Source organism: Ambystoma mexicanum, chromosome 8 (assembly GCF_040938575.1).
Source record: "Ambystoma mexicanum isolate Mex_15411 chromosome 8, UKY_AmexF1_1, whole genome shotgun sequence".
Lineage (NCBI taxonomy): Eukaryota > Metazoa > Chordata > Amphibia > Caudata > Ambystomatidae > Ambystoma > Ambystoma mexicanum.
In genome coordinates, this window is record NC_090929.1 from 1,159,077,287 (window position 1) to 1,159,091,035 (window position 13,749).

Genomic DNA, 13,749 nt, shown 5'->3' on the forward strand with positions numbered 1-13,749 from the left:
TTTTCCCGGAACTTGTGGTACCAATCTTCTGCCAGTATGACCACAGAAAGCCTTGCGGAAACGTAAGCTGCAATCGCATACAAAATTCTGTAGCGGGGAAGGCAGGGAGGGAGCAATATGGAATACGTCGTCGGACCATCCCATCGAAAGAACGTTACCAGGTAAGAGTAAATTGTTCTTCGAGGGAATTGGGTCCTCCAACATATTCCATATCTATGACAGACTCCCAAAGCAGTACCAACGTAAGGAGGTGGGAAAAGAATTTAGAATGTACAAATTTAGAATGCCCAATCAAATTGCAGAGTAAAGGACCACCTTGCCAAAGGCCAGATCCTTTCCATGGATATAATCTAGGGAGTAGTGACGTACAAAAGTATGGACCGAAGCCCAAGTGGCAGCTTTACAGATGTTACGAATAGGAACACCCCTCTTCAGGGCAGTAGAGGCAGCCATACCCCTAGTCGATGGGCCCGTAAGCCTACTGGAGGGTCCTTACCCGCCAGGCGGTAACATTCAGAAATTGCCAAGATAATCCATCTAGACGAAGTCTGCTTAGTCACAGCTTGTCCCAAACGCCTTCCAGCGTAACCAATAAAGAGCCGATCGTCCACTCTGACCCAGGGCATGCGTGAAATGTAGAAACTTAAAGCCCTCCTAGGATCTAACCTATGGAGCCTCTCCTCGTCCTTAGCAGGATGCGGAGGAGGATAAAATGCCGGAAGAATGACCTTCTGGCTCAAATGAAAATCCGACAACTTTCGGAAGAAAAGAAGGACAAACTCTAAGGACAACCCTGTCCTTATGAAACACAGTGAAGGGTGGCTTAACAGACAGTGCCTGTAACTCACTCACTCTGCGAGCGGAAGTGACCGCAACTAAAAACAGTTTTCAGGGTTAACAGTCTCAAAGGACAAGAATGTAAAGGCTCAAATGGAGCACCCATTAGAAACTTGGGAACAAGATTCAAATCCCACCCGGGCACCTGGAAAGGTGACGGAGGGAATACATTAGTGAGCCCTTTCAGAAACTGAGAAATTAACAGGATTTTAAAATAAGAACACTCCTTAGACGAGCGCTTAAATATGGACAGCGCCGCCAGGTAACATTGAATGGTACCCACTTGCAAGCCCCTGTGGGCTAAAAAAGCAAAAAAGACAGAACCACAGGAATGTCACATGAAAAAGGATCCACATTCTTAACCCTGCACCAGTCGCAGAACTTTCTCCAACGGCAACGGTACAGGGACTTTGTTGCTGGCCATCTGGTCGAAAGCAACACCTCCATCACGTCTTCAGGGAGGTCCCAATCCTTATACCTCAACCTTTCAGAAGACAAGCGTGAAGGTTGAGGGATCTGACCTCTGGATGGAGAACCAGACCCCCCCCCACCTCCCGTGAGAGCAGATCGTCTCGGTACGGAAGACGACGTGGAGGGCAGATGGACAAGTCGAGAAGGTCCGGGTACCACGTCCTCCGGGCCCAATGCCGGAGCAATGAGGATCATCCGGGAACCGAACCTCCGTTACCTCTGCAGCACTTGCGGGATGATGCGGACTGGAGGAAACACGTACAGCAGTGGGAAGGACCACTCCACCACAAACGCGTCTCCCAAGGCTCCTCTTCGAGGAAATTCCCGCAAGCACAACCTTTCGCACTTCCGGTTGACACTGGAGGCGAAGAGATCCACTTGATGGGTCCCCCAAAGGGCGAAGATCTCCAGGAGAATCTCCTGAGCCAACTCCCACTCATGAGAGATTGTGCTCTGCCTGCTCAGAGCGTCCGACATTTCGTTTTTGTCTGCGGCCAGATGAACTGCTGAGATCGAAATGTCCTGCTAGATGGCCCAGAACCAGAGCTGCATCGCCTCCCTGCACAGAGGAAGCGACCCTGCCCCCCGCCCCCTTTTTGTTGAGGTAGTGCATGGCCACTGTGTTGTCCTTCAGAATCAGGACATTCTTCCCTCTCACAGTCGGCAGAAAAGCCTTCAGGGGAAGCCTGACGGCCCTCAGCTCCAACAGATTGATATGGAGTCTGGACTCCGACGGAGACCAACGACCGCTGAGCATCAGCTCATTGGCATGAGCGAGCTCCCCATCCCGTGAGGGATGCGTCCGTCACGATCGTCACCTCTGGCCAGGGCAGCCAAAATGGAGCCCCCCTCATCAGACTGCCTATGACGGCCCACCACAGAAGGTCCTCGGTGACCGAGGGCGGCACCTGAACGGGGTCCGACAACCTGCCGGAGGACTGGGACCATTGAAGCTTGAGGGCCCATTGCAGAGATCTCATCCGCAACCTGGCCTCTGGCACCAGAAGAATGCAGGACACCATGAGGTAGAGCAACCTCAAGAACTTGAACACCGGGAGCGTCTGGGCGAGTTGAAACCTGTGCACCATCTGCTGAATGTGAAGAGCCCTTACCCGGGGAGGGAAACACTGCCCCAGGGATGTGTTGAGCACCGCTCCGATGTACTGGAGCCGCTGTGTTGGAGTCAAGTGGGACTTCTTTAAGTTGAGGGAGAAGCCCAGCTTGTGAAGGGAGTGGCAGGTGACGGACAGATGATCCAGGACTTTCCTCGGGAGAGCGCGCCCTGATCAACCAATCGGCCAGGTAGGGGTAGACATGAACCCGCCCTTTCCCGAGATGCGCTGCCACAACCACCATGAGCTTGGTGAAGACCCTCTGGGCGGAGGTCAATCCGAACGGCAGGACCAGAAACTGAAAGTGCGAGTCGCCAATCGCGAACCTCAGGTACTTCTTGTGCTTTGGATGGATCGGCACATGAAAATAAGCGTCCTTGAGGTCGAGAGACACCAACCAGTCCTGAAGTTGAAGGGCCTGGAGGACTTGAGAAAGAGTAACCATCTTGAACTTGTCCTTCCTGAGGAGCTTGTTCAAACCGCGCAAGTCCATGATGAGTCTCAATCCTCCGTCTTTCTTCTAAATACCATCCCTTGTTCCTCTCCGCTACAGGCACCAGTTCTATGGCGCCTTTCTCCAGCAGGGATTGAATTTCCTGCGCAAGGAACGAATCCGGACTCTTCAAAGAGAGGTTCCCTGATGGATTGTCAGGAGGCCTCTGCCGGAAAGGAAGACAGTAGCCATGGGCTATGATCTCCAGAACCCACTCATCTGAAGTAATGGCACGCCATTCTACCAGATGCTGCGCCAGCCTTCCCCCAACCGGAGAAGCATGGGCATCATGACTGAGCTGAAGAGGCTGCGGCAGTGCCTGAGGGCAAAGAGGCAACTGCTCGCGTGGCCTTGGCACCTCGAGTACCTTGTTTTCCATATCTGGCACTCCTACGTTGCCCCTTTGACTTGCAGCTCCTCTCGATTTACTAAAGGACGAGTAATATCGAAAGGAACCTCCCCTCCATTGCTGTCCCCTAGGATGAAAAGGCGGAGGTTGGCGAACTGCAGCGCCCAACGACTTCTCGTCAGCTTTGGAGGTCTGCAACCTTCTCAAGACTCATCAGCCTTGCTGCCAAAAAGATGGTCACCATCATCAAAGGACATGTTGAGGAGCCGGGCTTGCACATAAGGAGCAAAACCAGACTTCCGCAACCACGCAAACCTGCGTATTACGGTGCTCGCCACCATGGACCGGCTGACGCAATCAACCAGGTCCAGACCCGACTGAACGGATTCACACATTGCATCCTTGCCATCCTGCACGATAGCAAGGAAACCATCCCGTTCCTCCCCTTCGGGAATATGATCAGCCGCTAGGAAAAATACAGTTCCACAGAGTGTGCGTGAAACGAGACAAGGCACAAACGGAGTTGGCAGCCTGAAGCGCCATAGCCCCAGAAGAAACTACCTTCTTCGCCCAGCCGTCAAAACGTTTGTCGTCCCTATCAGGAAAGATGGTAGGGTATGACGCCTGCTTTGCCGGGGCCATAGCCGCCTGCACCACCAAACTCTCCGGAGTAGAGTGCGTGGTCAAGTAGCAGGGGTCGCCACTGGCTGGGCGATATTTCCTCGGCAAGGACTTGCTCACTGCTGGGAGACTCTCCGCAGCAGTCCAAGCCGCAGCCACCCTTCTCTGCAAGGCCATATGGAATGGCAGCACCGGGTCAGTTGGAGGACCTTGGTCTAGGATATCAGTCAGGTCATCCTGCTGAAAATCCCCAGGGGGGGGGCAGACCACCCCACGTAATCCGTGACCCTCGACATGAGGCGCCGGTATGAGGATTCGGCATGCGTGCCAGGCTCTGGCCAACCCAACTCCACCTCCGGAGAGGTGTCTAGACCACTGGCGTCGTGCAGCGACTGACGCAGGTCCTCAAGTTGACTGACCAGAAACAATATCATCAGGAACCTCTGCAGGAACCTCACCTTCCTCAGACCCCTCATCCACCTCAGAAATATATTCCATAGGCTGGAAGGAGGGTACAGAAAAAGGCACAAAGACATGTTTAGCCTTGGCCAGCGCCTTTCTGGGGGGTGCCACCGTGCCACGGGGTACCTCCGACAAGGCTGCCTCGAAAGGCGTCGACAGAATCGGCGTCGAGCGCAGCGCCGACAGCTTCGACGGCGTCGACACCGGCCTCGAGGGCGGAGCCCCAAGCGTGTCTCTCAACAGCCTGGGCACTGATAGCGTCGACAACTTCCTCGGAGGCGGGGCCTCGAGAGAGTCCGTCGACTACCTCGGCGCCGCCGGTGTCGATGTCTTCCTCGAAGACTTCACAGGTTCTCGCGGTCTTGAGGGCGTCGAGGACCGGGAACAGGAACGGGCATGTCTAGAGCGACCATCCTTAGTCCTCAGACGGCGCGGACGGACCGGAGCCCTGCGATTGAAAAATCGCCAACATCTCCTTTTGTAAGGCATCCCATTCCTCAGGAGTGGAATGCTTGTTGGGACAAGGAACCCGCCAACGAGCAGAGTCCTCGGAAGAGGACGGGGAAGCGACCTGTGACGATGCTTCCTGGAGTGCCTCGAACGACGATGCGGAGAGTCGCCCCTCGAATCTTCAGTTGAAAGACCAGTGGAACGCTATTTCCAGGGCTTGGCCACCTTACCAACCGACAGCTTCTTCTTACGCTCCCGCAAGGCCTTCGATGTGAGCGATTGGCAGTCGACACAGTCGTCCGTATCATGGTCCTCCCCGAGGCACCAGAGGCAAGCGTCGTGCGTATTCATCAGCAACATCTTGGACCCGCACATCCGACACTTCTTAAACCCGGACCGCGGGGTAGAAGAAGCCGAAGACATCATACAATAGCAATGAAGAAACAGGTTCGAAGAACCGAAAGAACATGATTCAGTAGAATCAAGGCGCACCGAGATCTCCGAAGCGAACACGTTCGCGGAAAAAACAGAACTGAGGCTACGGACGTCGTGCGTCCTACTTATAACATCCGGTGGCGTCGGCTTGACGGAGGCCCTCGAGGACAGCGTATCGACGTCATCCACGCAGAAAGATTTTCCGAAGCAGCACAGTTGTGGTGATTACTGTCAGATATGGAAGACTGACCCAAACCCTCGAAGCTGAGATTCTTGGGATGGCCCAAGGACCAGGATCTAATCACCCACTATAAATTGTACACAGAATCTGTAGAAATATATCAGCACATCTCTGTTCTCCCAAATTATTTGGCACATTTTTTTCAAAATCCCAAGTTTCAGCATATTTGTATGAGTTTTCACTTTAACCTATTGAGGACCTTGCAACGATGGGGCCCAATTAGGTCCATACCCACTGAACATAGTCTGTCGACTTGGCTCACTTTGCATGTCCACTGAATCTTTAAAACACATTTTAATTCACTGCCCTGCTACGTTAGATCTCAGACATGAACATTTGGCAAATTGGCACACAATTTATCCTTCCCTAGTTCCGATGAATTCTGGCATCGTCTTATGAATGGGTTTTATAATGGCTTAACCATAGCACTAATTAACTGTTTGATTATTTTACATATATGGCTAGGCAAATCTATTTATAAAGTTTTAATATAAAATTGTAAGATCTATAATTCTGTTTTCATATGAATGTAGAATTATTCTTTTTATATGTGAAAGGTTTAAACAACCCGACAAAAGTAAAAAAAAAATCAAAATGGCAACTGTGCATTCTTGCAACTCATTCAAAACAGACTAGTGTCTGAGCTAAAAAGGATATATTTGTTAATATGCACATGTAAATATCCTAAGACGGACGAAGGGGCAGGACTAAAAACTATGATGTCATGCTAACACATGTCACCTATGATACTAACATCACATTGATTTCATGTTCAACATGTGTTACTTTTTCGAATTGATATCTTATTAGTACGCCAAAATAAACGCTGATGTCTTTTGTTTTTTTAGTGTGACCATTTAAGTGTTTTGTTCACGTATGGTCTTTCTTTTAACCATGTATATGCAAATTAAAAAGTGTGTTTTGTGATACCGACGCAAGAGCCCTTCATGCAGCCGAGTGTAATTAATTATCACTCAGAGTATTCACCTAACTATCCATGTGTAGGGAAGTTGGGTAACCAGTGGTGTATTTGCTCTTTATACTAATATCCTGAGACAGACCTTTTCCTCCCAGCATTAAATGGAAAGCCTGAAAGAGAAGCATGGTATATAATATGTAAAGACTAGGAAATGGAGACACAACAAACTCATAGGATCACGCCAGTCTTTCTATTTTTTTTTTTACAGCAGAATAAAGCAAAAGTTTACATTTTGGACTGTATGATTTACTCCGAGCAGAGCTCCCAGATAAGTCAAGCAGACAAATTGAAAAACATTAAGCGCTTTTAGTTTTGAAAAGATGTCGTAATCATAGCCTTTAAATGAGAGCTATTCTTCGCGAGCAGGAGGTTTAAATCACTGGAATTCCTGTCCGACTGTTGACTGCACACTAAAGAACATCGACACAAATGTGTATACACAGAAGTTGCAACTAATGTCATTCCTCCCTAACTGGCTACCCACATTAGTGAAACAAGGGTGCCTTGGGGGCAGTGGGGAAGAACCAAGCATCATGCACACAGTGCTCCTCACCGAATGAGTTACATGTTCAAAGGTTGACCCAATTGTGAGACTGCTGTCGACTAAAAGAAGAATTTTTGACTAAAATTGGAAATATCGGATAGTGTACATATGACGGTAGACCCTTTGGAAAGTCAATCGTTTTTATGATGGCTGTTGCATACCCCTACTTTCCTTCCCACAATCTCCCCTTCACTGCTAACACCAAAATGTGAATCCAAAACCTGCGAGAGGATCAATCTCCAGAAATCAAAACATTATGCTGTCTCCCGCTTGGTGTTCCCCTTTGACTAAACACCCATGACAAGTATGGTGAAAAACATTTAAGTTTTCTACAAGCTGTGCTCCAGAAATTGCACAATCACCCTTTACCTATGTGAACACAACATATAATCTATCATTTTTTAAGAGGTTTATATTTCTTATACATCTGTTTACTGTAAAGGACATGCTTAGGACATAGGTTTGTAGTTGCTTTAACCATTACACATACCATGTCCTAACAAAATTAAGTACAATGTTGCAACAAAAGATCCTAAACAAAACTGGTACGCATACACTACAGCCATCAATGCCCCAGCTAGATTCAAACTACCCCAACGGACTACTGTATTTCCCAAATTGGACCTATTTTGACCACCTACACTTATGAACAAAAATACCATTTGGGTAGGGACTCTAGCAAGAGGTTAACAGGTATCATGAGTACGTTACATGATATATTTTATTTGTATCGTGCTCGTACACAAGTGTTTCAGAGCGTGACAAGGCAAGGGAGGGGAGGGGAACAGTTTGGAACAAAACAACGATCTTACTAGGCCCAGTGACATTTAGAACGCGCAAGTGCATGGGGGGAGGGGAAGAATAGTGCATGGAAGGGGAGAGTGGAAGGTGCGGAGCAGTGGAGAAACGGATAAATAATAACTAAAAATAAATAGAGAATAGAGGCAATAAACAGAGGTAGTGAAGCCAGCAAGTGTGGGTACAGATACAGTCCCAAGTGCAAGGGGTGGCCGGGAGACAGTGGAGGAGGGTGGCAGGGTGAGCAGGTAGCTGGGCCAGGGGACAGAGGGTGGCCAGGTGCACAGTGCCAAGAGAGAGCAGATGAACAGGGGAGAGGGGGAGCGAAGGCATAAGCAAAGAGGAAGGTCTTGAGGTGCTTCCGGAACCGGAGATGGTTCTCCTCAAGTTTTAGAGTGGCAGGGAGGATGTTCCAGAGGGAGGCCCCAGCCGAAGACCCATCTACCCCCAGCTTGTTTCTTTGAAAAACGACTGACCCTGAGGGAGTTAGAGGCTGAGGGGCAAAGAGCTCGAGAGGGGAGGTATTTGCGGAGGAATAGCTGAAGGTATTTTGGACCCAGCCCCCAGAAAGCCTTGTGGACAATGCAGAGGGTTTTGAATGTTATCCTTGCATCTACCGGGAGCCAATGGAGAGATTTCAGAGCTCCAGAGATACAATCCCAGGGCTTGAGGCCAAGGACAAGTCTCGCATTCGTGTTCTGGATTAGTTGCAGAGGTCAGAGAGTAGAGGCAGGTAGATTTAGAAAGAGGCTGTTACAATAGTACAATAGTACAACCTAGCAACAACCTAGCAACAACCAGCGCTTGAGAGACAGTGAGCTTCAGGGGGAAGGAGAGGAAAGGCAGAGTGCCTCTGAGGAGGTGCAGTAGGAAGTTTGACTTTGAGACCGCAGAGATGTGGGCCGAGAAGGAAAGTGTGGAGTCGAAGATGACCATGAGGTTCTTAGCCTCGCAGGTCGGGGTATGAGGAGAGCCAAGGGAGGCCGGCCAGAGAGTGAGAGGAAAGGATGGTGAGGGTGTGCCGAGGATGTCAGTCTTGCTGGCATTCAGACAAAGATAATTGGCGGCACACCAATCTTGAATGGCAGTTAGTCGATGAGAGAGGGAGAGGAGATGGCCGAGGGAAGCCTGAAAATGAGTTGAGTGGCGCCAGCACAGTACTGGAAATCTGAGCAGAACATAGCAATGCAGTGGGTGACAGTTGCCAGGTATTGGTTGAAAAGCCAGGGCGAGAGGTTAGACCCCTGGGGAACACCACAGGTAGAGAGGAAGATAGATGATAGGAAGGACTCAAGTTGGACCTGGGAGGATCGATCAGAGAGGAAAGAGGTCAGCCATGCCAAAGCCTGATCAGTGATAACCAGGTTATCAAAGAGACGGTTGAGCAGGATGTTATGGTTGACCTTGTCGAAGGCCGAAGAGAGATCGAGTAGGATGAGGACAGAGGGAATGTTAAGAGTCACGGTTGGAGAGCAGATCCCCAGGAAAGGAAGGCTGAATAGTTGGCTAACAAACTAAGTTCCAGGACTGGATTCTAAGAGGTCAGTTTGAGGCACTTTTCAAAGGCCCGAGTGACTACTCTTGCATAATGTGGTCAAGAGACATTGGTGAGTCACAGGCAGCCCAGTTCAGAGTAGAATGGTTTAGCAGTATAAGGAAATAAGATATTAATGGTGATCATATCCACTGACAATTTGACATTCGCCGCAATGCACCTCATATAAAAGTGAAAACGTTGACCATGGGTATGATTCACAAAGGTTACTGTGTGCATGTATAAATTACTACTAGAGCTGTAAATTGAGCCCAAGTATTGCCCTAAGTTACTACTAGATATGTATTGCAAGATATGGGTAACTTCAGTCTGTCAGTACTTACACATGCAATTGGCTTCACTTGGAAAGAGAAAAAACGAATTCCTGAAAACGTAGGCTTAATGTACAGCAAGATACACAACTGTGTGCAACATCCGAATTATGTTTGTGCAACTGAATTCTTTTTTTCTCCTGCTTGCAAATTATTCTCCCATGTCGTGTCACTTCATACACACATACTGGCAACTTAATATTAATTGTTGCATCCTAAACGCATTGCCCTTCTACGGCCTGTTTCAGTTAAGTTACCTGTACAGATAAGTGTGGGAAATGTAGTGGATGTCCATGAAAGTTATGACTTGGCGGTTGCTCACCGGTGTGTGTCCTACACAACTGAGCATAAAATAAGCAAAAACATATTTTTTGTGAGCTAGGCATAGGAATTCGGTGCATTACTCATAACTTGCACATTTGTATTCCTGGAAAAAGCTCTAGGAACCAGTCCATATGCCAGAGTAGAGGGGAAAAAAACAGTTTTGTGACAGAGGAAAAGCAGGTGTTAGGATAGCGGGGGTTCTCATTACCTTTTTTTGTGAGGCATCAAGCTTACTCCAGTCATCGTACATGGACTTCAACTTTACCTAGATGAAAAGTAAACATGAAATAAGATTCAAAGACTGGCTTTCTTCATGAAAGCATCACATTCTTCACTTCTGGGCTCTAGTGACTCAAATATTCCCAACACAGCAAAAACCACCACTACCTTCATTATAATTTCTTGATTTTCTCATATTTTACAGTGTAAAGCTGGTAACTATTTCTTGAAATTGGTCAGTACTATTTTTAATTCGATTTAAAAGAAAAGGATCACAATCTTCTGAGCAAAGGACAAAGATGATACAAGGAAGAAGTCCTTTGTGAATGGAACAATTAAAGATCATGTATGTTAGGAGCATTAACACAAATGAATGGCATTATTGCACATCTGTACACAGAGAATTACGTTGCTTTACTTAATGTACTGTGGAAAGTTTGTGAGAAAGGATGTATTGTGTATATGGGATCATTACTCACCGTAATCATATTTCTGATGCTTGCATCTGCTTAGAAAGTCTAAAATGGACGTTAACAGTGCGTGTTAGTAATAATATCCCTAGTGTGACGTGTACTGTACCCATGAACCTTTGCGCGTTGAGGTCCCTCAGATTGTTTCTGACATGAGGTTCAAGAAGTGTGGCGCGAGTACAGATGTGATAAAGCAGAAACAATGATAAACCAGAAAACATTTATGCGCCTTCGAAGCTAGTAGGGGAGGAAGGGTGGGCACATGTGAATCTAAGCAGATACAAGCATCCGAAATACAATTACAGTGAGTAATGTATCCCTTCTAAGGCTTGTGGATCTGCTTAGATCACATGCTCTGCATAGATTAGCAAGCAGTATCTGGAGAAGGAGGTGGGATGTAAGAAGTTACAGCAGCAAATAGATGTTTTAGAACCGTGTGTCCCACCTGTGAATCTGCGTTGAGCGAGTGTCAATGCAATAATGCTCTGTGAAAGTATGAATGGAACTCCATGTAGCAGCTTTGCAAATGGCGTCTGGAGGAACGTTTGCAATGAAGGCTAAGGTAGCTCCGGTACCTCTGGTAGAGTGAGCCCTGGGAGCGAAAGGTAACAGTCCTTTGGATAGGGAATAGAAGAGCTGCATGCACTTGAGTATCCATTTGAAGATGGCGTTCGATATGTGATCGCCCTCTCTCCCAGGTACTATGGAAACAAAGAGCTGGTCTGTTTTCCTTAGGGGTTTAAGTTTGGTTCACATAGTACAAGACCACCCCTGTACATCAAGTGTATGGAGGCTTCTTTCAGCTGAGTTGGATGGATTTTGAAAGAAGGTTCTATGGATTAACATGGAACTTTGTTCTGTGGGCAACTTTGTCTTTGTGGATTATGAAGTGTCTTGCATGGAAACAACCTGTAGCTCACTGACTCGTCTTACAGAGGTGATGGCTAATAGGAATGCAGTTTTGTAAGTCAAATGTTTTAGGCTGATCTTGTGAATAGGCTCAAAGGGCAGACCCACGAGCTTGGAGAGCATGACATTAAGATCCCAACCCATTGGAGGGTTAGAGATGTGAGGGTATAGCCTCTTTACTCCTTCCATGAATGCTTTAATGAGTGTAACTTTCCACCAGGACACCTGGTTTTGTGAAGTGGTGCAAGATGACAGAGCCGCCAGGTGTACTTTGATGGAGTTGAATACTAGGCCTGAGTCTAGCAGGTAAAGCATATAATGTAGAACGTTAGCTTGGGGACATTGTGTTGGCTTTAGTGTTTGTGACCTGCATCATATGGCAAATCTCTTCCACTTGTTGAAAGAGCAGTGCCTGGTGTTGGGTTTCCATGCCTCCTTTAGGATATCCACACACCTTTGGGGAAGATTTAAGTGGTCAAATTCTATGACTTCAGGAGCCAAGCTGCCAAGTTCATAGAGGACGGCAGTGGAGGGATGCTCCCGTTTTGTTAGCATGTTGCAGGGGCACAGGAGCTTGATTGAGTGGCACATCGCCAGTTTGAGCAGATGTGGAAACCAAGGTTTTCTCGCCCACATAGGAGCAACCAGGATTAGAAATGCTTGCTCCTGGTGCATCTTGTGAACTATCTTGCTGAGAAGTGACTTTGGAGGAAAAGCGTAAGCAAATTTCCCTTAACAGTTCATCCATAGGGCGTACCTCTTCCACCCTGGTTGGGGAAACCTGGATGAGGAGTCTGGGCATTGCGCGTTTAGGCTTGTGGTGCGTTTAGGCTGCTTGTCTTCTCTCTAGATGAGGTTTCTAGACAAGTCCGATCTATGAAAGTCTCGACAAAACAGGTTCACCCCCGTTCGTCCAAAACCATCAAGGACCACATTGACACCCTGGCTCTTGCTCTGGCTGACTTCTGCAACCACTCCTTCGCCACTGGAGTCTTCCCTTCCCCCCTGAAGCACGCTCATGTGCACCCTCTTCTTAAGAAACCCTCAGCCGACACCTCCTGCCTGGCTAACTATCACCCTATCTCCATCACTCCTTTGCTGGGCAAACTCTTGGAAAAGCTGGCCATCACCCAGCTTAATCTTCACACTGAATCCGTTGGTTGCATCCATGAACATCAGTCTGGCTTCAGAGCTGCCAGAAGCATGAAAACTGCTCTCCTGAACATCCGTGAAGACCTGCCCTCCAACCTCGATTCAAACACCCCCTGTGTCCTCATCTTACTTGATCTCTCTTCTGCCTTTGACACGGTCAACCATGCTATCCTGCTCAACCGCCTCTGTGATAACCTGGGTATCACCAAACAGGCACTGGCCTGGCTGACCTCTTTCCTATCCGATCAACCCTCCCAGGACCGACTTGGGTCCTTCCTCTCCTCCATCTCTCTCTACCTACCAATGGTGTTCCCCCAGAGTTCTAACCTCTCTCCTTGGCTGTTCACCCAATACCTGGCACTTCTTGCCCACCGTATTGCTGCTCTGTCCCCAACTTTCAGTGCTGAGCGGATGATGCTCAACTAATTTTCAAGCTCACTTCCGCCACCTCTTCTTCTCTCATCTCCGACTGTCTGCTATCCAGGAGCTGTGTGCCGCCAATGATCTCTGCCTTAATGCCAGTAAGACTGAGATTCTCCTCATCGGCACACCTGCTCCCTTCCTTTCCTGTCACTTGCTGGCCGGCCTCTCTTGGCCCTCTTCGTGCTCCCACCTGTGAGGTTAAAAACCTCAGGGTCATCTTCGACTCCACACTCTCCTCACATCTAATGGCGTCTCTAGGGGGCGTGGCTTAACAGCCATGGAATAGGCTGTTCTTCCTGTGTGCTCCTGCATATCAGAAATTGATCCTGACGCACACGAAGAACCAAGATGACAGATATAATAACTAAATAGACTTGCAGCTGTCGGAGTGTGTGTGGTGCACGGCGAGTGCCCGGTGGATCGGAACTGATGAGTGAAACTGAAGTTATGGAACCGTAAAGAAAAAGCTTGATGCCCCAAAGTCAGAAACAAAAGGGCAGACGCCTACAGACAAAGGAAAACACAGGAGCAGTGAACTGGACATGGACGTGGCTGCTGAGCAACATAGGAAGTTTGGGCATAACCAGTGGGAGA

The 13,749-nt window shown here is 48.3% G+C and overlaps 1 protein-coding gene across 4 annotated transcripts in view; it reads right to left on the minus strand.

Annotated features, from left to right (window-relative positions):
- The window catches only part of TFAM (transcription factor A, mitochondrial), a 438,863-nt gene that overhangs the window by 56,580 nt on the left and 368,534 nt on the right, over positions 1 to 13,749 (minus strand). For all 4 annotated transcript variants that reach the window (XM_069611230.1, XM_069611229.1, XM_069611227.1 and 1 more), the window contains one exon: positions 10,191 to 10,247. In XM_069611230.1, coding sequence (XP_069467331.1) covers positions 10,191 to 10,247 — 57 coding nt within the window. The remainder of the gene's footprint in view (positions 1 to 10,190; positions 10,248 to 13,749) is intronic.